General features: G+C 46.6%; 1 protein-coding gene across 1 annotated transcript; it reads left to right on the top strand.

Annotated features, from left to right (window-relative positions):
• Positions 1-593: 593 nt before the first annotated feature.
• LOC135899061 (TNF receptor-associated factor 6-like) lies at positions 594-6,933 on the top strand. Its single transcript, XM_065428310.2, has 2 exons — positions 594-1,044; positions 5,411-6,933. The coding sequence occupies exons 1-2, from the start codon at positions 760-762 to the stop codon at positions 6,653-6,655; spliced, it is 1,530 nt and encodes a 509-aa protein (XP_065284382.1). The 5' UTR covers positions 594-759; the 3' UTR covers positions 6,656-6,933.
• The last annotated feature ends 13,773 nt before the right edge of the window (positions 6,934-20,706 follow it).

The raw sequence follows: 20,706 nt of genomic DNA, 5'->3' as shown, positions 1-20,706 counted from the left end.
TGGAAGCTTCGCTACCACGTATATTCACCTTGGCTTTGGCAAGTAAAATCCCATAATCCAATCTTACCACCAAGCTGCACTTTTTTTCTGATCTGCCCCTTAAGGTCACAAGAAATGGCACGTATTTTGGACAGGTTTGTTCCAACGTTTGCGACTGATATAAGTAAGCCTCATTACTGGATTCCTTAATAGGCGACAACGCTGCTGCCGAAATTGTCGACGCAGCCACAGCTACTTATAACTTTTTCCTGGGAAGACCAGCTAGCGGCGCCTAAAATGATTGTGAAGCGGGTTTGTCGTTATCGGGTTGATAGTAGCCTTGGCAACAGTCGCAAGAAGACAGAAAGGCGAGCTAGTTGTTTCGACTTCACTGTGGACAGTTTTGCGCACACTAAATGACGAGAACAAGAAAATGACTCAAAGAACAGCGCAGATTGACAACTGAGCTTTATTCCTAAAACAGCACATATTCACCCTAGAGAATCAGCTCATGATCACCGCGCATGGGCAACAGAGCATCCATTCTACGTGATAACAGCATTCAGAAAGGCAGCATAATCAACACACTGTCCTCTATCATAGAGCAAGTTAATTTCACTGTCATTCAAAGCGATAGACGCACGGCTAGCGCATGCTCCTTGCAGTCTTATTGCAGCCTTGTAGCCTTACAGTCGCAAGGATACAGCACCGACGGCATTTTTTTTCTCTTTGCAGAACAATTGGTAAAGCGTTAGCCATTCGACGAATGTGCCGTGCCTGATGGCTCTTGAAATCCAGCGCTATACTCTGTTCGGTTTTTCCAAGGAAGTGGACTGGAGACCTTTGCATTTCGTCGATTCCATACCGGCACAAAGAGTATGCAGTGCGTGTGGTCTGCTGCCCAGGGTGACCGTCTTTCTACCGTGCAGACACGTGCTGTGCGACACCTGCTACGAGCAGTCGCTGGTCGCCGATCAACGAGCCTGTCCACTCGACGGGGACGCGTTTCTTGAAGACAACGTTCAGTGGGGAGACTTTCCTTTGGAAAACCTGCTGAGGCGGAAGGTAAGAAAACAAAGTGCGGGGGAAAAAAAAATTCGTGTCTCTGTATTATCCTGAAATGGCTGTCGTAGTTTATTGAAACGAGGCAGAAAGCAAACTGGGAGTGCAGCTAATGTAATCCCGGTAGAACCAACGTTGGGTTATATTTTTAAGTGACGCCCTTCACAGTTCAGTGACTAAGGCCTCCCTATGCCACCGTGTGGCGCATTGCAGAGAAAGCGGAACTTTTACTCAGCATTAAAAGGTGTTAATCAAAAGACATGATGTACTTGACATTGTCGACATGCGCCTCAGCCGTACAGCACGATGACAGATCCAATATTCAGGTCCAGCGCACATGTGAAATTGATGTGAAGTGAAGCTCTTGTGAGATGGTTAGTGAACTTCTTTACAAGTAATGGCGATGCGTACAATTTTCTTTACTTCATTTCTATGGAGGGACTGATCTCATGGAGTATATATGTTGATCCACCAGAAAGGTCACAACTTAATTTTTTAGCAATATCTATGATTACAGTGCACGGTTCACAAGCTTGGCACAAGAGCAAACTCCACGCAGTGATGTGGCGAGCATGAAGGTAATGCATGATGCTTGTTTCGAGAAGAATGGCGACAGGCTTGTCAGAGAAAAGTACTACACTTTTCAAATAACATTTCGGAGTGCTGTACCTTCTGCGCCACAGTAGGACATTGTAAAGTTCGTAATAGCGCAACACAAGACACGGACAAAGAGATGGTAAAAAAACTACAAAACTGCGCTGTTAGAATTCATTGTAAGGTTCGTAAGAGCGCAATACAAGACAAACAAAAGGATGAAAAAAGACAACATGGCGCTGTTAGAATTCATTGTAAGGTTCGTAACAGCGCAACACAAGACACGGACAAAAGGAAAGTAAAAACGACAACACGGCGCCGTTTAGAATTCATTGTGAGGTTCGCAACAGCGCAACACAAGACACATACAAAAGGATGGTAAAAAACGACAACACCGTGCTGTTACAATTCATTGTAAGATTTGTAACAGCGCAACACAAGACGCATATGAAAGGATGGTAAAAAACGACAACACGGTGCTGGTTAGAATTCATTGTAAGGTTCGTAACAGCGCAACGCAAGACACGGGCAAGAGGATGGTAAAAAACGACAACACGGCGCTGTTGTTCTCTGACTCGTTTGAATTACTTCACATGCCGTAAATATTTCCAATAACTGGCTAAAGCAGCTCCGAATTGTTAACACTGCATGATGGCAATGCATTCCATTATATGCCTGCGCGCACAAGCCAGAAAGGAGGAAAGGCTCGCCGCGCGCTGACTGCCAGGACTTCGCTCGTCACCCGAAGCAAAGTTTTATACGCTGTAAAATATTTCAATTGCGATAGCAATTATATCGACACTCAAGAGCACAACCGCCGCCAACGACGTCGGCGTGTCGTTTCGTATAAAATCCAAGTACGGTCACATTGTGGCCGTGCGTCGTATGCTATGTGTGCGAGTGAAAGCGTGCGAAGGTAAGCCGAAGTCGGCGGCTCGATCTCGCGCTAAAGAGGAGAAAGTGCGGAGGAAGGGCACATTCACACCGGCGACTTGAGGAGGTCGCGCGACCATTTGCGACTCGCAATCAAAAAGCGACCGAAGGCGACTAATGTTCACACCGGCAAGCCAGGCTGAGCGCGACCCGCAAGTCGCAATCCCGGAGATTATCGTTCTCAGCGAGAACTCTCGGAATCTACGCGGAATTTGAATGTGACGCCGGAGGATGCCGGATGTAGACACACGAAAGATCACTTCCGGTGCGCCGCTGATTGGTTTATCAGTTTTGCGACCACGGTCGCGCGACTGAAAAATCGCGCAGAGAGCGACTCGCCCAAAATGGTCGCTTTTCGAGAAAGGCGACCGTTTGCGACCATTTGCGACTTGGTCGCGCGACCTCCTCAAGTCGCCGGTGTGAATGTGCCCGAAGCGCGCCGTCTTCCATCGCACGCAAAGCCCCGGAAGGGGAGGGTAGGGTAGGTAGGCGTTCTACTCTGTCAGCCGCTGCGTATGGCACGGCTGAGCGCAGCCGCACGGGCCCTATCTTGAAAGCAATCTGCGATGGGGGGGGGACAGAGTCTAGGTGTGCCGAGGGCTGATAGCTTCGTAGGCGCTCTGTCCTCGCCGCTTCGCGTTGAAGCGAGAGGTTGAACCGCGAAGGTTAATTCGCTCGCTGCTGCCGTCGCTGCCGCTGTTCCTCACGGCAACATTTTGACAGCGAATGTCCGCAGTCATAGAGTAAGAAGTGTTCATGTTTGTCTGTGCGCGCGGGACACCATGCTTGTTAATTTAGTCAGAAAGCGAATGTTTGTAAGTTTATACGGCCGATGAAACTACTATCGTTACTTCGTATACCTGTGCAATAATTTGCTATTGCAACTGATGTCTCGCCTTTCAGGCGGAACTGCGACTTTTGTACAGAACTGCCATCTAAAACACCGTTTTGGTAATTCACAACTTATTACCTGCAGAGTACAGAGTATGAGAACGGACTTCATGTTTCTTCTTAATGTTGTAGCAGAGCTTGTATTAAAGCATATTTCATATTCGAATTATAGTGACAAAGAAACTTCATAGCTTAGTCAGCCATATATTGTGTGCCCCAGCTAATCTTATCTAATTGATTACAAGAAAAAAAATGTTTACAAAACACGGTGCAAGGTACAATTTTAACACCTACGGCGCTATGTCGCCAGACCTCTGATGACCGAGCACCGTAGGTCTTTTAATGGTATCTTGTAGTGTGCTTTTTAATCACTTTTTCTACTCTGTACAGTTTCGTTAACGTTGTCTGTTGCACACGGTCGGTTATAAGGAATTACCAGCTTCTTTTGCCTAGCGTGTCCTTTGTGCATGATTCCTCGGAGCAGCATTTGCGTTTGAAGTGTGACGCTCATGTTCACGTAAACACGAGCACGCGTTTTTCTGAGTACTGCCTCACCGCTTGTGCCGCGCGCAATTTCAAAAAAGGGCGTATTTATTATACTTGACGAACATTGCAGTCACAATGTTGATGCCAATGTTGATATACCAGTGTCAGATGACAGTGAGATTGTAAATGAAACTTTGTACAGTAGACAGCTCTACGCCACATGGTGCGTCGCATGTGGACCACCCAGGTGTGCGCTGTTGTACTAGAGCTGCTGTTAATTTTGTCGTTGGCGCGCAGAACACTAGTCAAACCTTAATGAAGTCGCACCACGTCGAAGCCTTCTAATCTGCACTTTTCTGCTCGATAACCGGAAGTTACGGTTTAGGGGCATTTGTCGATGCCGGTCCTCATTGCGGAAGCTTATCAGGTGGCACTTGCTAAAGCTATCAATGGACGGCGCTAACCCATTTCAAGAAAAAATAATGAAGTGTTTATTTCGACACGAAATGTCGCGGAACGCTGTAAAAAAGAAGCCATAACTGGGTTCTTGACGTACTGGGCTCCACGAACGTTACAAGTGCGGCACGCGAGTGCGGGTCGTTTTGAATGCATACATAGTAACCTACTTGATACATACATGATGCACTCATAATCCTTGTTTATAAAATGTCGAAGAGGTTCAAGTGCATGGTTATTGTCTGAGGAACAAAAAGCTTAAGGCTGTTAAGATTACCTTATCCATATAAGGAGATGGGCTATTGCGTACGTACATGGTTATCGACGAGATGAGAACATGTTAGAACGCTTACGTACACAGCGCTTCAGTGATACATTTGTGAAAAAGCATAGCGAACAAGGAAGCGATACAACGAAGTATTATTTCATCTTTGGTGGCAACTTTTCTGTTTCAAGATAAAATGATACATTCGTACAAAAACATTTATGCGCGATTTTTAAGTAACTCAGGTATGTTACTCTCCCTATACTTTTGCTTTGCCACAGTTGTTGGGTTGTTTAGAGAGATGAAAGCCTAGCTTTCGCCCACCGTATCTGCTACTGAAACGCGAAATACGTCCAATAATAATAGTGCGCTTTAAATAGACTTTTTTATTCTGGGTTAGATTTATCAGTGAGGCAAAATGTATATTGCTCTTGCAGTCTGCTTCATGTTGGTCAAATCGTAAATTGGGATAAAGTTCAACTCTGAGCTCATGACTGCTGTAGCAGTCAGCAATATGCGTGGTTGAGAATTGTAAACGCTGAGAAACTACGACCATCACTTTTGTGCCACTCTTTACTCAACTGCAGATCGATGTACAGGAATTTATGAAACTTTCGTGCAGTTGACTCTGAACAATAATATAACTCGTAATAACGTAAGTATTTCCAGGCGAGCAACCACACATTTGCGTTGATTTTCGGAGTTATTAGGTGCTGCTGCAAAATAACATTTTCTGTGTTGCAGGTAAAGTGTTGGAATGAAGACAATGGCTGCGAGGTGGTGATGGCTGCGTCAGACATGCCAACACACTTTTGCGAAGACTGTGCTTACCACTCTGCGCGCTGTCCAAAGTGCTCAGAGTTCGTCCTGCGCTGTAATATGTGTGCGCACCGCAGAAGTAACTGCAGCTCTCATTCTGTGCAGAACAAGCGCGTAAATCAGAAGCCATCGGTGGACTCAATACAGGAAGCAATGTTCACGGCTTTTGAGACAATATTGGAAGAACGGGTTCAGGAAATGAGGTCTGGGCTTGATCAAGTTGCGCGGAACAACAACGCCCATTACGATAAGTTGAATGAGGTTTCAACTATTCTAAATGCGTTAAGAGAGACGGTGATACAGTCATCAGAAAAGCAAACCCGTGCGACTAATGAAGTCACGATTGCCTACGTTACCCAAATTAAAGAAGGCTTAGCCGCGCAAGGCAAAAAGCTTAACGATGTTTTACAAATGATGAGCAATTTAGGTGAAAAAGTCACAGTTTCGGAAGACACGGCAACGAAATGTCTCGAGAAGCTGGAACAGACCAATGTTGACTTAATACAATATTTTAACACCGATGAAAACCTACTAAAAAAAGTTTCACAAACGGTGCGGGCCTTTGAAGGTATTTTTGTGAAAGCGTTGGAACGTGCAACTGAGTCGATCTGCATTAAGTGCGAAAATAACGCTGTCCGCATTGCTGCATCAAAGACCAGTGAGACTGAACGCGGTCAGAAAGAATCGGCTGTGAGTAAAGATCACCTCCTCGGGCACAATACACTAAATGTTTCAACCTACGAGTTTTATGTTAAGGGACTCAAATCACTGAAAGAAAAGGCGATATCTGTAGGTTGGGCCAGTTATTCTAGCGATGCGATATACCTGTGCGGCTATTACATCTCTCCGGGGGTGTGTCTTATGAAAACTGAGAGCTCTGTGTCAGTGCGTGCGCTTATACAGCTTCACAAGGGAGTCATCGATGAGTTCCTGCAATGGCCATTCAATCAGATCGTCAAGCTCACTTTCATAGGTCAGTCGAAGGGCAACCGGGAGTTGCCGGCGCAGACTGGTAGTAGTCTCGAATTTTATGGCAGGCCTACAGGAAGGAGTAATGTAGCAGGATACACAAACCATTCCTGTGACATTGAAGATCTGGAATGCGAAGGCTACGCAAAGGGCGACCAGCTCTGGGTAAAGTTTGAGCTTCTGCCTCCGGCTCAAAAATAAAGCCTCTGCAGGTGCTGTCAGGTTTCCCATATAGTATCATAGGACTGAGATCACTACTATTTATTAGTCTCGTTTGTTAGGCGGACGTAATTAGATGTGTCAATATGGAGAACGTGAACAAATACAGGAGAAAGTATTCTGAGTGATAATTATTATTGGTGATTTGTAGGAGGATGCCTGTATGCCTTGGCATAGTTTCCATTTTTCTCTTTTTTCTGTATAGTTCATGTGTGACCCTTTCCAACGAATATGCGTTAAAAATAAAGTGTGCAAAAGAACTAGTGGCTCTTCTTCTGAATGCTCCTGAGCTTAGGTCTTATTTAATCGCTAATAAGGGAGATGCATTTACCTTCTGATTTTACGCAAGGTTGACTGGCTTAAAACTGAAAGCTCTGCTCGTTGGAAACTAGGCAATCCTAACAATTACCGTGCTTCTAGGACAAAGTACTCCAGGAGAGAAAAGATCAGGAAGGGACATGGGCCGACGAGTAACCTGTTACCGGCCCTGTCGGACGGACGGAAAAAACTTTAATGGAAAAAGGACCTGCGAGGTTGCCAGCCCGGGCTCAGGCCACCCGGGCATTGTGTGCGGTGAGGCATAGCCTTTCCACCGCTGCCCGGGCCCGCTGGATAGCCCATAATTGGTCGTGTAGTTCTGAGCTAGTCAGAGCGCTTAGCCATCGCTCCTCGAGAAGGTCCGGTTCTATCTTGTCCTCTACGTATACTGAACCGATCTGTGTGCACTTCCACAAGATGTGTGCCATGTCTGCGTGTTCGTGTTTGCAGAGCTTGCAGCTTGCGTCTGGATATTGTGTTGAATTTATTCTGTTTAAGTGTACTGGGTTTCGGAACGTTCTGGTTTGCAATCTTCTCCAATCTGTTTCTTGAGACCTGTCGAGTTGTTTGTGGGGTTGTGGGTATGCTTCTCTTTGTTTCGTGTAGTGTGTCAGTATGTCGTGGTACGTCACCAGTCTGTCCCTGTCGTCTTTTATCGCTTCTTCGACGTCCTCGCCTCCTCCGTCTTCTCCATCGACTCCGCCGCAGTCCTTTCCTCTTCCCCAAGGGTTGCGGGGTGTTGGGCCGTCACTGTCCGTGCCGCGGTGGGTTAGTGTTCGCGCGACTCGGTGGGCCTTCTCGTTGAGGTTGGGAGGGGCATTCATGGTAACTTCTCCCATATGTGCCGGGATCCATTTGAGGTATTTGGGTGTAATTGTGCCGTTCTTAAAGTCTTCTGCTCTGTGGTTCAGGATTTTGGCCGCCTCGGTGGAGACCCAGCCCTTTGTGAAATTCCTAATAGCCGTCTTCGAGTCGCTGATTATTGTTCTGTATTGTTGCCGACCGCTGATTATAGCCAATGCGATTGCCATTTCTTCCGCTGCCTCCGACGATCTAGTCCTTACGGAGCCCGCAGTCACGGTCTTTCCTTTCGTGCATACGACCGCCATTGCGAAGAGGGAGTTACATTTGTCAGCGCCGACACCACCATTGTCGTCCCTGTTTCGGGGGTACCGCGCGGCGTCTACGAAGAGCACCCCCTCCCGCGCGCCGTGATTTTTGAGAATCGTTTTCGTGCGGCATTTTCTTCTCTCGACATTGTGCACGGGGTGCATGTTCTTCGGGATATTTTCCGCGTTAATTGCGGCTCGGACGTCTGGGTGAATCTGCATCTTGGGGCCGTCCATTCCGTGGTAGTTTATGCCGATCTTTTCCATGATTTCTCTGCCCGCCTTGGTTCCGGAGAGTCTTTCAAGTTGCGCTATTCTCTGTGCTTCTGCGATCTCCTCCAGCGTGTTATGCACCCCGAGTTGTAGTAACCTTTCGTTTCTTGTGTATTGGGGGAGACCCAGTGCTGTTCTGTACGCTTTTCTAATGAGCGCGTCGATCCTGTCTTTCTCGGCCTTGTTCCAGTGGACGAATGCCGCCACGTACGCGACGTGGCTGATCGCGAAGGCCTGAACGAGCCGGACAACGTTTCTTTCCTTAATGCCCCTCCTGTTGTTGGAGACTCTCTGTATTAGCCGAATGGCCGCCATGACTTTCTTTTCCAGGCGTGTTATAATTTCCGTGTTTGTTCCCCTGGCTTCGATCCAGAGACCCAGGACTCTAATCTTCTGGACCATGGGTATCGCCGTGCCTTTCCTCGTGGTTAATCTGATTCCCCTTTTGTGTAGTTCCGCTACGTCTCTGGACGGTTTGCGGAACCTCCTGGGGCGGTAGAGCAGCAGTTCCGATTTTTCCGGCCCTGTTGTTCGTCTCTCTTCGAGTATTTGATTGTACTGCAAGCGCTGGAATATTTCAAATGTAGTCAAAAACCGTTTTGATTTACCTGATAATATCGACCGTTTAAGTATCCGAAGAAATACGTGAGCTAAAAGGATACATTCCCCGCAGGGGCGTCTGCGTCAGCAGGCGTTTGGTGTGTTGCGACACCACGTACCCGAGCACACGAGGGTTGGACGCACCCGCGTGTAGCCGTGCGCGGCTTAGCCGTGACCGGGGAAAGGGGGATCCTGGAGGTTGAGCCGATGCCGGGTGTTCGGACCTTTAAGGCCCCCTGGCGGAGGCAACACACCTCTTTGTCCTCTGCTTCACGTAGACGGCACGTCTGGACTGACCCACCCGGGGGAAATTGGTAGTTGCCTTTTCCTGTCTCTCTCTCCCTCCAGTCTTCGTCTTTCTCTTACTTTTAATCTTTCCTGTCTTCTCCTAGCTTCCGTTTACTTCCAATGTTTTCAGGCAGCAAGGGTTAACCTTGTGTGAATAACCAACCTAGGTTATCTCATATTTGGTTATAGGGATAACGTACAGCTGGCGTTTGCAGGACCTGTTTTTACAGTCCCTGTAACGTCCTCTTGTAGGGCTCCACGGTGGGTGGTTGCCGTTATTGCCGAAAATTACATTATTTTATGGCTAGTCCCTTCCCTGCCCTTCCATTTCGCCCTCAGAAAAGAGGGCGCACCGAAAATGTATTTTACTTTTTTGGACGACAAAGACCCAACTTCCCACGATTTCACGTCATTCATTCGGAAAAGTCAGATAAACAAGTACGCACAATCTCCCCATTTCTAGTTTCGAAGTCTGTAACTTAGGCTCTTCGTCTAGGTTACAAGGCATCAAGGATGGCAAGTGGAGATCTCCTTTTGGAGCTCCGTGACCTGAAACAATACGAAAAGCTACCCAATCTAGTGTTTTTTGGTGACTTTCAAGTGACAGTGACTCCGCACCGCACTATGAACACTACACGCGGCGTTGTCTCAGATGATGACCTGCTTCAGCTGACAGAGGCGGAGCTCCTACAGGGCTTCAATGACCAAAATCTTGTTAATGTGAAAAGAATAAAGATGAGGCGCGATGCTAAAGGAATTGCGACCAAACACCTAATTCTCACCTTCAGTTCCAAACACCTTCTCATCTTGATGCTCACCGAATCAATCAATGCCGGGTACATAAAGCTCAGTGTCAGGCCTTACGTGCCTAATCCATTCCGATGTTGCAAATGCCAGCGCTTCGGCCACAGCTCGCAGAGCTGTCGAGGCTGCCAAACTTGCGCTAAATGCAGTGCCAAAGAACACACCACTGAAGCTTGTGAGAACGCTCTCCACTGTGTAAACTCTGATGGGGAGCACGCCGCGTACTCACGGTCGTGCTCATCCTGGAAGAAAGAAAAAGAAATCGTAACGATCAAAGTGAAAAAAAATATCTCATTCAAGGAGGCACGCAGGCGGGTAGCATACCTGCCAAAGAAAAGCTTTGCCGAAGTGGCGCGTCAGGGGGCAGCGTCACAACGGCCTCCGGCGGCTGCCCGACCCACAAGCAGTGAGTCGGCAGCTACGCCATCTGCCCCCGTGGCGGTTGCAGCTAGCGCTGCCCCGTCAACCCAGAATGAAGGATCATCGACCCCTAAGGTTGGCGCAGCCGAGGCTGCCCCGGCCTCCCCGGCCCCTTCCTGCGCTGGCGACAGCCGGCGCAGCCAAATCCCTCAGGGAGCCCCATCGACCTCCGGGCTGGTGGGCGCAGGGGTCTTGTCCCCCCAAGGCGGGACTTTCTCGGGTAACTTCTCGCTCGCAAGCGCACGTGTCTGGCGGCTCACAAGAGGCAATGGACACAACACCTATCCTCAAGGCGCACCAAGCGCCTAAAGAGTGGCGAGGCTCCCTCGAACGCTCCAGAAGGGGCAAAACTCCCGTGACAGGGCATCGAAAGGGCTCTGTAATTTAGTCTCTGTAGTTTCCATAATCACTACTTCTGTTTCTATACACACAGCGCCTATTGACTTCCAATATGGATACACAAATAATTCAATGGAACGTCAGAGGTCTTCCTAGGAACCTTGATGATGTGCAAGAGCTTATCCAAAAACACAATCCAAAAGTGCTGTGTCTACAGGAAACACACCTAAAACCACAACATACAAACTTTCTCCGACCGTATGTCAAGTTTCGCAAAGATCGCGATGATGCTGTCGTATCATCAGGCGGTGTTGCCATTCTTATTCATAAAAGCATTTCCTGTCATCGTTTACAGCTACAAACGCCCCTTGAAGCAGTGGCGGTTCGAGCTGCTGTTTTAAATAAACTCGTCACCATATGCTCGCTTTACGCACCCCCCACACTACAAATTAAACAAACATGAATTTCAGTCATTTATGGACGAATTGCCAGAACTTTATGTTGTTCTTGGCGATTTCAATGCGCACAGCTGCCTGTGGGGCGACTCTTGTATAGACGCGCGAGGTCGTCTTGTTGAACAGTTCCTTTTTTCTTCTGGTGCGTGCTTGCTGAATAAGAAGGAACCCACATATTACTCTCTAGCAAACAGAACCTTTTCTTCAATAGATCTTAGGATAGTTTCCCCGTCTACACTGCTCTAACTTGAAGGGGAAGTTACGAACAATCCTTACGGGAGCGACCACTTCCCCATACTGATAAGAACATCTAAAGAAAACGAATATCCTCCACAAGGTCCTAGGTAGAAGATAGACAGAGCCGAATGGGAGAAATTTCGAACTCTCACTAGCATCTCATGGGCTGAGATGTCTTCTTTAGAAATTGATGCTGCTGTGGAGTATCTTACAGCATTCATAATAGATGCCGCATGAAAATGCATATCCGAAGTGAGTGGTTTTGCATTCAAACGACGTGTACCGTGGTGGAACAGCGAATGCAGGATCGCCCGTAAGAATCAGAACGAAGCGTGGGGGTTGCTACGCGCTTCTCCCACTGCTGAGAATCTTGTCAACTTAAAAAAAGTAAAGTCCCAAGGCAAGCGAACCCGCCGACAGGCCAGAAGAGAGAGTTGGCACAAGCTTTTATCGAGTATTAAATCGTTTAGAGATGAGGCCAAAGCCTGGAACAGGGTTAATAGGATTCGAGGGCGGCAAACACATTCACTCCCTCTGGTAAATACATAGGGCGATACACTGCAAGACCAGGCAGACTAACTTGGGGAGTATTTTTAGTGCTTGTCAAGTCCAGCAAATTATTCACAATCCTTTCTCAAATACAAACAAATAGAAGAACGTAAGCCATTAACAAGAAAAAGTCGAGAGAATGAGCCTTACAACCGTCCTTTTAGTATTGCCGAATTGAGAGCTGCCTTGAGCGCATGCAAGAGTTCCGCACCAGGATCTGATAGAATCATGTATGAAATGCTCAAACGCTTGCACAATGATACGCAAGTTGCACTACTCACACTTTTCAACACCATCTGGGATGCAGGGTACCTTCCAACCGCATGGAAGGAAGCCATTGTGGTCCCTGTTATGAAACAAGGCAAAGACCCTTCCTCAGTGGCAAGTTACCGCCCGATAGCCCTCACAAGTTGCATTTGTAAGGTGTTTGAAAAAATGATAAATCGGCGACTCATTCATTTCCTTGAACAGAGCAAAATGCTTGATCCTTATCAGTGCGGCTTCCGAGAAGGGCGCTCCACAACCGATCATCTCGTACGTGTTGAAGCAAATATCCGGGATGCATTTATACATAAACAGTTCTTTCTATCGATATTTCTCGATATGGAAAAGGCGTATGATACAACGTCGCGTTACGGAATCTTAAGAGACTTGTTGGAAATGGGCATCCATGGTAATATGCTTAACCTAATAGAAAGCTGTCTGTCCAATCGTACCTTCCGGGTAAAAGTCGGCAATGTACTTTCACGTCCTTTTACGCAAGAAACGGGTGTACCCCAAGGAGGCGTGCTCAGCTGCACGCTCTTTATCGTGAAGATGAACACGCTTCGTGCTTCATTGCCACCGGCCATCTTTTGCTCTGTCTACGTGGACGACATTCAAAACGCTTTCGACTTAAAATCCAAGATCGCCCAAGTTAATCGTGATATCGAAACCTACGCTGCTCAACTCTCACGTCAACAAAGGGACGAACCCTGCTCAGAAACAGACGCCAAATTGCTCAGAGGAGGGAAATGGAAACTATTGAAGAGCCTCCTTAATGACAAGCTCCCCAGAGGTACTACAAACCTCGCCATAAACAGACTTGTCAATAAGCAAGTAACTACAGGGCGGATACCAAGAGTGGTCGCAAATGACCTCGCACACATGCACCTGCCACTTAAATATGATTATGAGAATTAAGAAGAAATAAGCGAGCCTTATTCCGGAATATCGCAACCGGCTTGGATGGTGACTTCACTGGAGCTGAGATAAGGCATGTACTCTTTCATTCAAATAGCAGATCTGCCCCGGGTCCGAATGGCATCACAAATAAACTTTTGCGAAACGTGGACGATGATGCCACAGACATAATCGCGGTCAAAATTAACATTCACTGGAGATCCGGCACAGTTCCACCGGAATGGAGGGAGGCAAACGTGACGTTTATACTGAATCCCGGCAAACCACTAACAAAGAACCTCAGGCCCATATCACTTACATCGTGTATCGGCAAAGTAGCCGAACATGCTGTTCATAACTGGATAATCGAACACATAGAAAACCAGGAGCTTTTCAGGCACAATCTCATAGGTTTCCGGAAGGCATTATCCACACAGGACGCCATGCTAATGATCTAACGCGACATTATTGACGACCCTAGCAGGGACATAAAGGGCATCCTGGGTCTGGATCTTATCAAAGCATTTGATACGGTGGCACATAAACATATCCTACAGGAAATCTCATCCTTGAACCAGGGAAGCAATTTTTACAACTACGTGAGGTCCTTTCTAGCTAATCGGACAGGTCGGATCAAACTCGGGACAGTCACAGGCGGTCCATACTATTTAGGCAAAACCGGTACACCACAAGGTTCAGTATTGTCCCCATTCCTCTTATCATTGCCATGCACAGGCTCTCGGAGGAATTGTCCAAAATCCCGAGCTTGGGGCACGTCATATACGCTGACGATATCACAGTGTGGGTCCCAAGGGGGTCCGCAGCACTAGAACAGACACTATGGCAGCCGTAGACACCACAGGATCCTTCATTTAGCACATCGGACTCACGCTGTCACCTAGTAAATCTGCGCTGCTGCTCTTTAGACAGGGGAGGCAGGGTGTTAGAAAGAGAAACCCTGCGTCTTTAGAAATTTGCCAATTAAAATGACAGACAACACAGCCCGTGTCGTACCCAGTAGACACAATTAAAATTCTCGCTCTTCTCATTGACACAAGGAACTGTAATGCTACGACCCCGAACCGTCTCACAGGGCAGGCCAACAGTATTTTAAGGCTCCTGGGCAGGGTCTGAAGTCAAAATACAGGCCTCAAAGAGGACAATATTATCAGATCATATCAAGCATTCTTCATCAGTAATCTCACGTACATTGCATCATACCTGAACTGGGGTAAAGGAGAGAAGGCTAAGCTAAACGCACTTATGCGCTCAGGACTGAAGAGGGCTCTGGGACTCCCGCGCGGAATGAGCAGCGAACTCCTCAACAAGTTAGGACTTCATAACACTATAGATGAACTCATTGAGGCACATTCGATGTCACAATTTGCAAGACTCTCCAACACTAAGCCAGGGTGCAAAATTCTAGATGAAGTCGGAATACTGCCTCGAGGAGGGGACGTTTCTAAGTTCTAAACACCCAAGGAGGTCGAGACACAATTACTTGTGGACCCCATACCTAGAAGTATTCATCCTGTCCACAAAAAGGGCAGAAGGGACGCCAGGGCCAAATGTATTCTGGGTAAACTGCATCAACAACAAAACTCAGCTCCTTTTGTCGATGCAACTAGTTATGGATCGGGCAACCGCTACGCTATGGCCGTGGTCGATGAGAACGGTAAATTAATAAGCACGGCGTCACTAAGAAGGAGCTAAATTAATGCTGCCTAAGAAGCAAGTATAGCACTTGCAATTACAATGAGGAGAACCTCCATGATTTTATCTGATTCCAGTACAGCTATTAGGAGCTACTCAGCCGGCTTCGTCTCAATGGCAGCACACAAGTTACTTATACACAGTCTTAATACTCAAAATTGTGAGCAACTGGATAACTCACACCTACTCTGGTTCCCGGCTCATCAGGGCCACTCGGTCAGCCCCAATGGCCGCAATCCTAACAAGCAAGCTCACTCTGCTGTGCGAGATCTTACATGCCACGCATCAGATCAGGAACTGCTCCAGGATGACTGCGGCTCCTACAAAGACCCACTTACTACTTTTCACGAGATCTCCTCACACTATAGGGACGGCAGGAGATTTTTTCCTTTTCCCCATCAGAAGTTGAACCGAGCTCAGGCAGTCACATTAAGAATGATTCAGACTAAATCTTCTCCTACACATTTGTGCTTAACAACATTGGCCAGGATTTCCCCGCGGAATGTAAATGTTGTGGACGCAATCCGTGTCTATTTGGTCATATGTTCTGGCTGTGCCGCAACCAAAGGGCTTCGGATCTCAACAGTGAGGAGGACTGGAGTCGGCGCATATCCAGCGAAGTCCTCCAAGATCAACTCTTGGCCGTCCGGAGCGCTATCGACATCGGGAAAGCCTTTGGCCTACCGATGCCTCCGTGGGCGGAGCCACCGACTTAGCCTGGGCGCTTTTGCCCTCAGGCCCTAGTTTCTCTCGACACCAAAATAAAGTTCATGCCATGCCATGCTTGGCCAAGAGGCAACAGTCCGCGCTAGCCTCTAATCGTGGTCGTCGTCTTCACACGGCTCGCCTCTTCGTCATCGCAAATACTGTTCCGTAGCAATATTTCGAATACCAATATGAAGCTTTTACATTGCCGATCTCTCATTGTTCTGTGAGTCATCCGTCGGCACTAGCGCCATTTTCGCTTCGTTTGTCAACAGTGCTAACATGTACACTTTACCGTCATGAATATGAAGCTTAGTAACAAGAATATGACGTCGATGAGAAGGCGCATTATGAGATTTTAATGTTTTATTTTGAACGCTAAGGAGCAACAAATTGTCATGTAGTAGTGATGGTGAAGAACAAAACAGCGGAACTTTGAATAAGGAAAGTGAGCTTCTCGTGGGGGGTGAGCCTGTGCTTAGGCTCGCGAGCCTGTTATAAGGAAATACATTTATACTTAGGGCAGGTAGTGACCGCGGATCCGGATCATGAGACGGAAATAATCACAAAAGGAAGGTGCTGGGGTGCGTTTGGTAGGCATTTTCAGATCATAAACAGCAGGTTACCATTATCCCTGAATAGAAAAATGTATAACAGCTGCGTCTTACCAGTACTCACCAACGGGGCAGAAACTAGAAGGCCTATGGAAAGGGTTCTACTTAAATTGAGCACGACGCAACGAGCTATGGAAAAAAGAATGATGGGTGTAACCTTAAGGGGGGGGGGGATAAGGAAAGAGAAGATTGGGTGAAGGAACGAACGCGAGTTAATGCCACCTTAGCTGAAATCAAGAAAAGAAATGAGCATGGGTAGGACATGTAATGAGGAGGGAAAATAACCGGTGGTCATTAAGGGTTACGGACTGGATTCCAAGAGGATGGAAGTGTAGCAGGGGGCGGCAGAATGTTGGGTGGATGGATGAGATAAGAACATTGCAAGGACAACATGGCCACAATTAGCACATGACCGAGGTAGTTGGAGAAGTAGGGGAAAGGCCTTTGCCTTGCAGTGAGCCTAGTCAGGCTAATGATGATGATGATGATGATGAAATTAAAATGGCAGTTGATGAAAAAAACCGTGAGCCATTCCACTCTATGAAGATCGTTCAGTCCACCAGCGAAGCTGTTTAGCAGACGACAAGGAGGTGACACATAAATTTGAACAAAGGTATGAACTCATTTTGTGCCTTCATGGGTGGGTGATCGCGAGGAAAGGTACGCACATTCATTTATTGTCTTCATAGGTGGTCATTATTTCACTCGCAACTGCAATCGCATTCTTTGATAATGTCAAATCAGTGCACGTAATCCACTCAGTGGTCCATTGAGCCGGATTGGTATGGCATCGCAAGGGATATGTCTGCAACACGGAACACGTAAACCGTTGCCTTTTCTGTACCGACATATCCAAAATAAAATCACCGACAATGACAACAGGGATAGTGTCAGCGTAGCTAATTCACGCGAAGTGAGTAGCCAGGAACCTTATGAAACTATGAGTCATTGCATTTTTTGCTTGCTTACGGGGGTATGAGGCAGTGCTCTGGGGGGCATGGGCCATTGCTCACAAGCGTATGAGCCATTGATGATGACAGTTTTCGACATGCTGTTCTGTATGTTGTATACGTGATTCGAAAGACTTTAAGAACTGTTCGCTTCACTTTGCGGAATGCTTGTACTCTGCCTTACGGGGCTACGAGCCATTACATTTTTTGCTAGCTTACGGGAGCTTGAATTCTTACGGGGGTATCAGTCATTCATGATGATAATTTTTGTTCACGGACAGCAAAAGTGCATGGAACCCTTGCCATATACAGCTTCGCTGTAGTAAGTCATGGCCAAACCACATCCTGAATTTGTTTTTTTATGTTGGTACACAAGTGTCAACAAAACTTTATGGTGTCGCACAATTCAAGAATGCACCTGACGCATAGAAACTGTAACATCAACTCTGCCCTCTCGTCAAGCTGTGCCGTACCTGCTTGCGTGGCACCTCCTCCACCATGCGTCGGCCGCCAGAATTTCATTGTATCGCCGCCATGTTACACCCCACTCGCAAGTGCATATTCTCATACCTTTGCCGAAGCAACGCAAGATGCTCCCTGCAGGATGCCCCCTGAGGGGCATCCTGCAGCCTATCGTTATGATGCTTGGCTTATTTCTGCCCTATTAAAGTATTAGGACATGTCGTCCCGGTGTCTACGAGCACTGAATCGCAACGGCATATGGCGATCCGAACCATTGGGATGGGCGTGTGCACTAGGGTGTGGCAATGTAAACTGAGACTGTCGCATATCTTTTGTCTCAATTCTTCAAATACTTTATTTGATACCTGTCACTACGTATGAACGCACGCGGAAGCCCGGCAATCGAATGACACATGGCCTCCAATCTCACTAACTTGGCGTCTCTGCTCCTTACCCTATCTAACTCCTGTACATCGGCATATATTTAGGACTTCTAAATATAAAATTGAAGGAGTTGTTAGTGCCACGCTTGAGCGAGTGGTATCGAAAACATGTAAACAGTCTGTCCTGAGCTCTCCATGATATTCTTGATTTTTTTTTCGTGTTTGTCCTGCATAATACACTTGAACTGTCTAGTGATCATATATGTTTCCTGAGTATTGTCGTTTACGAGCACCGACTGCAGGGTAGGCCGCTCGCTCAGTCGCCCTTTGAGTCACGCTTCAGTATAAAGGGAAACACAGGAAAGGCGGTATATGAAAATTTCAGATGATTTTCTTTTTTCTAGTTTCTTTTTCATATCTGGCCTTTATAAATATTTTTGGTTTGTTTTGTTGCGAATGCCTCCACTACTGTTTTAATGCTACGACTAGTTGTTGACTTCATATTATTTGCCGTTTGTACTACATTTGTTTTGCGTTATCTTCCACTTAGTGACTACGATAACTAGTTTTACGCTGTAATTTGAACAAATGTATATATTTTCTTACAGGAGGTCCCCTTTCAGCCACATGCTCTGGGACCTCCTTCTGAATACTTATGTAAGCATGTATCTACTTAGTAAAGAAATAAAGTGAAACAGAAACTGGTGAGCAAAACGAGAACAAGGTAAAAGCGAGAGCCAATGTTTCGACAAGTGCACTTGTCCTTTTCAAGGCAACAAATGGTCGCCTTGAACATGACATATGTCACCTTGAAAACGACAAGTCCGCTTGTCAAAACGTTGGCTCCCGCTTTTACCTTGTTCTCGTTTTGCGTTTCGCTGTAAACACATTCTGTTGTCCCTACGCAATATTTCATTCGTTGTGCTGCACATGCATTAACTCAAAGCGCGATTTCCTACCGCCTTAAATTATGCCTACATACGCTTCATCACTTTCACCGCGTTTATCACGCATAATGCATTGTTCCAGCGCTACGTCAACGTGGTGCCTCCGCACAAGTTCAGCATTTTGGGGTTGTCAATAGGGCTTTCCCTCGGACGCGACCTTCCTAGTCCACAGTGCTTTGAATGTTATTGAGTTGAGGCTTATTTCCTCCACCATTTGCCAACTCGCTAGCCCAAAATAACCCGATCAGGTTACAATACCAAACCATTTTTTTGCAATACTGCTCAGTAACTTTGCGCGGCACCGGTGCTACACTGACGTCGGTAAACTGCCTCGTTTTTCAAAATTTAACGCTTACCATGTCAGCGCTTCCAACCGGGAACTTTTGAGAGAAGTTACCGCAAATAATTCTTTGCTGTCATATACTAGGGAACGCTTTTTAATTACGCATTTTCGCGGTGTATGGAAATCATACATGGATATGGCACCTATTTGTGAGAAAAAGCGGAAGAAAGACACGTTTGGAGGTGCAAAGCTAGCCTTCCGTCCTAATGAACATCCGAAAACAATTCAAAGTCTAGAAAAAGGCTGTTATGCCGGTTTACTGCTGATCACTTTGACGACATCGACTCTGTTCTCGCTGAACTACTCTCACTTCACCTACAGATCTCTCAGTTCTGATTGACATGCCGAAGTTGCTGTAAATCTAACCCATAAAATTTTTTCTTCATTCGGCAATTGTCAACGCTGAACATTTTTGTGAGACATTGCCAAGAAATCGACTCACACAATTGCTGTGCAAGTCTAAGCATAAAAAGTTTCGAGACAGTCGCGCCCATTTCTGAGTCGATAAAAACCATGACTTGTGCTGTAACAATACAATTTTTTATGATGAATGCGAAATTTTAATCATATGTTTGTTTTCCGCAAGTGTGAACAATTATCATGGATTAAAGAAACCTACAATGGCGCCGGCACACAGGTGCATGGGCCGAAAAAAAAAACATCTCTTTAAGCCACGCTGGCTCATAGCCACAATCATCTGCTGATTAGCTTGTTTTGATGCGTCACAGCAAAAACTGAGGACCAACGTCATCACGCGTGGGGTGGAGCAAACCAGCAAGTTTGAGGTGGGCAGCTATCTCTATGATGTCATACCTAGGAGCAGGTGTATATTTCCAATTATCTAAGGAACCTGAGTGACTTATTCATGGTGACGCTGTTCGCTTTTCGCAGCAAGAACTGCTGCTTTTTTTGGCTTTTCCGAGAGCTCATTAGAAATTCGTAATGGATGACACAAATCAAGAAGTATCAGAGTGACTTCTTTGCTGCAGCTAGCTAATTAAGCGAGATGGCATTGCAAATGTACGCACTCACCTTACTTTACAACGCTTCTTGGTATTTTTCCTTCTTGTGGCAGTTTGTAATTGGCTTGGACAACCGCATTGCCTTACCACGGAGAAAGGCCACTCTGCGTCATGAATGATCATTAAGACACAAATCGAAATAGCTCTTATCAGGCGCGGATCCAAGGCTCTTCTATCGTTTCCACAAACTCGCTCGTGCGCACGCCATGACGCTTGCACAATCACTCAAGAAGTAGAAATGAATAACATTTATTATATTTTAGATGTAATGAACTTGATGTTATAGTCACGTAGTAGCGATGGTCAGAAACACAGCAGCAGAACTGTAAATGGGAAAAGAA

The sequence above is a fragment of the Dermacentor albipictus genome, chromosome 10 (genome assembly GCF_038994185.2).
Source record: "Dermacentor albipictus isolate Rhodes 1998 colony chromosome 10, USDA_Dalb.pri_finalv2, whole genome shotgun sequence".
Taxonomy (NCBI): Eukaryota; Metazoa; Arthropoda; class Arachnida; order Ixodida; family Ixodidae; genus Dermacentor; species Dermacentor albipictus.
The sequence above is the reverse complement of the archived record's forward strand: the minus strand, read 5'-3'. Positions and strand labels throughout refer to the sequence as shown.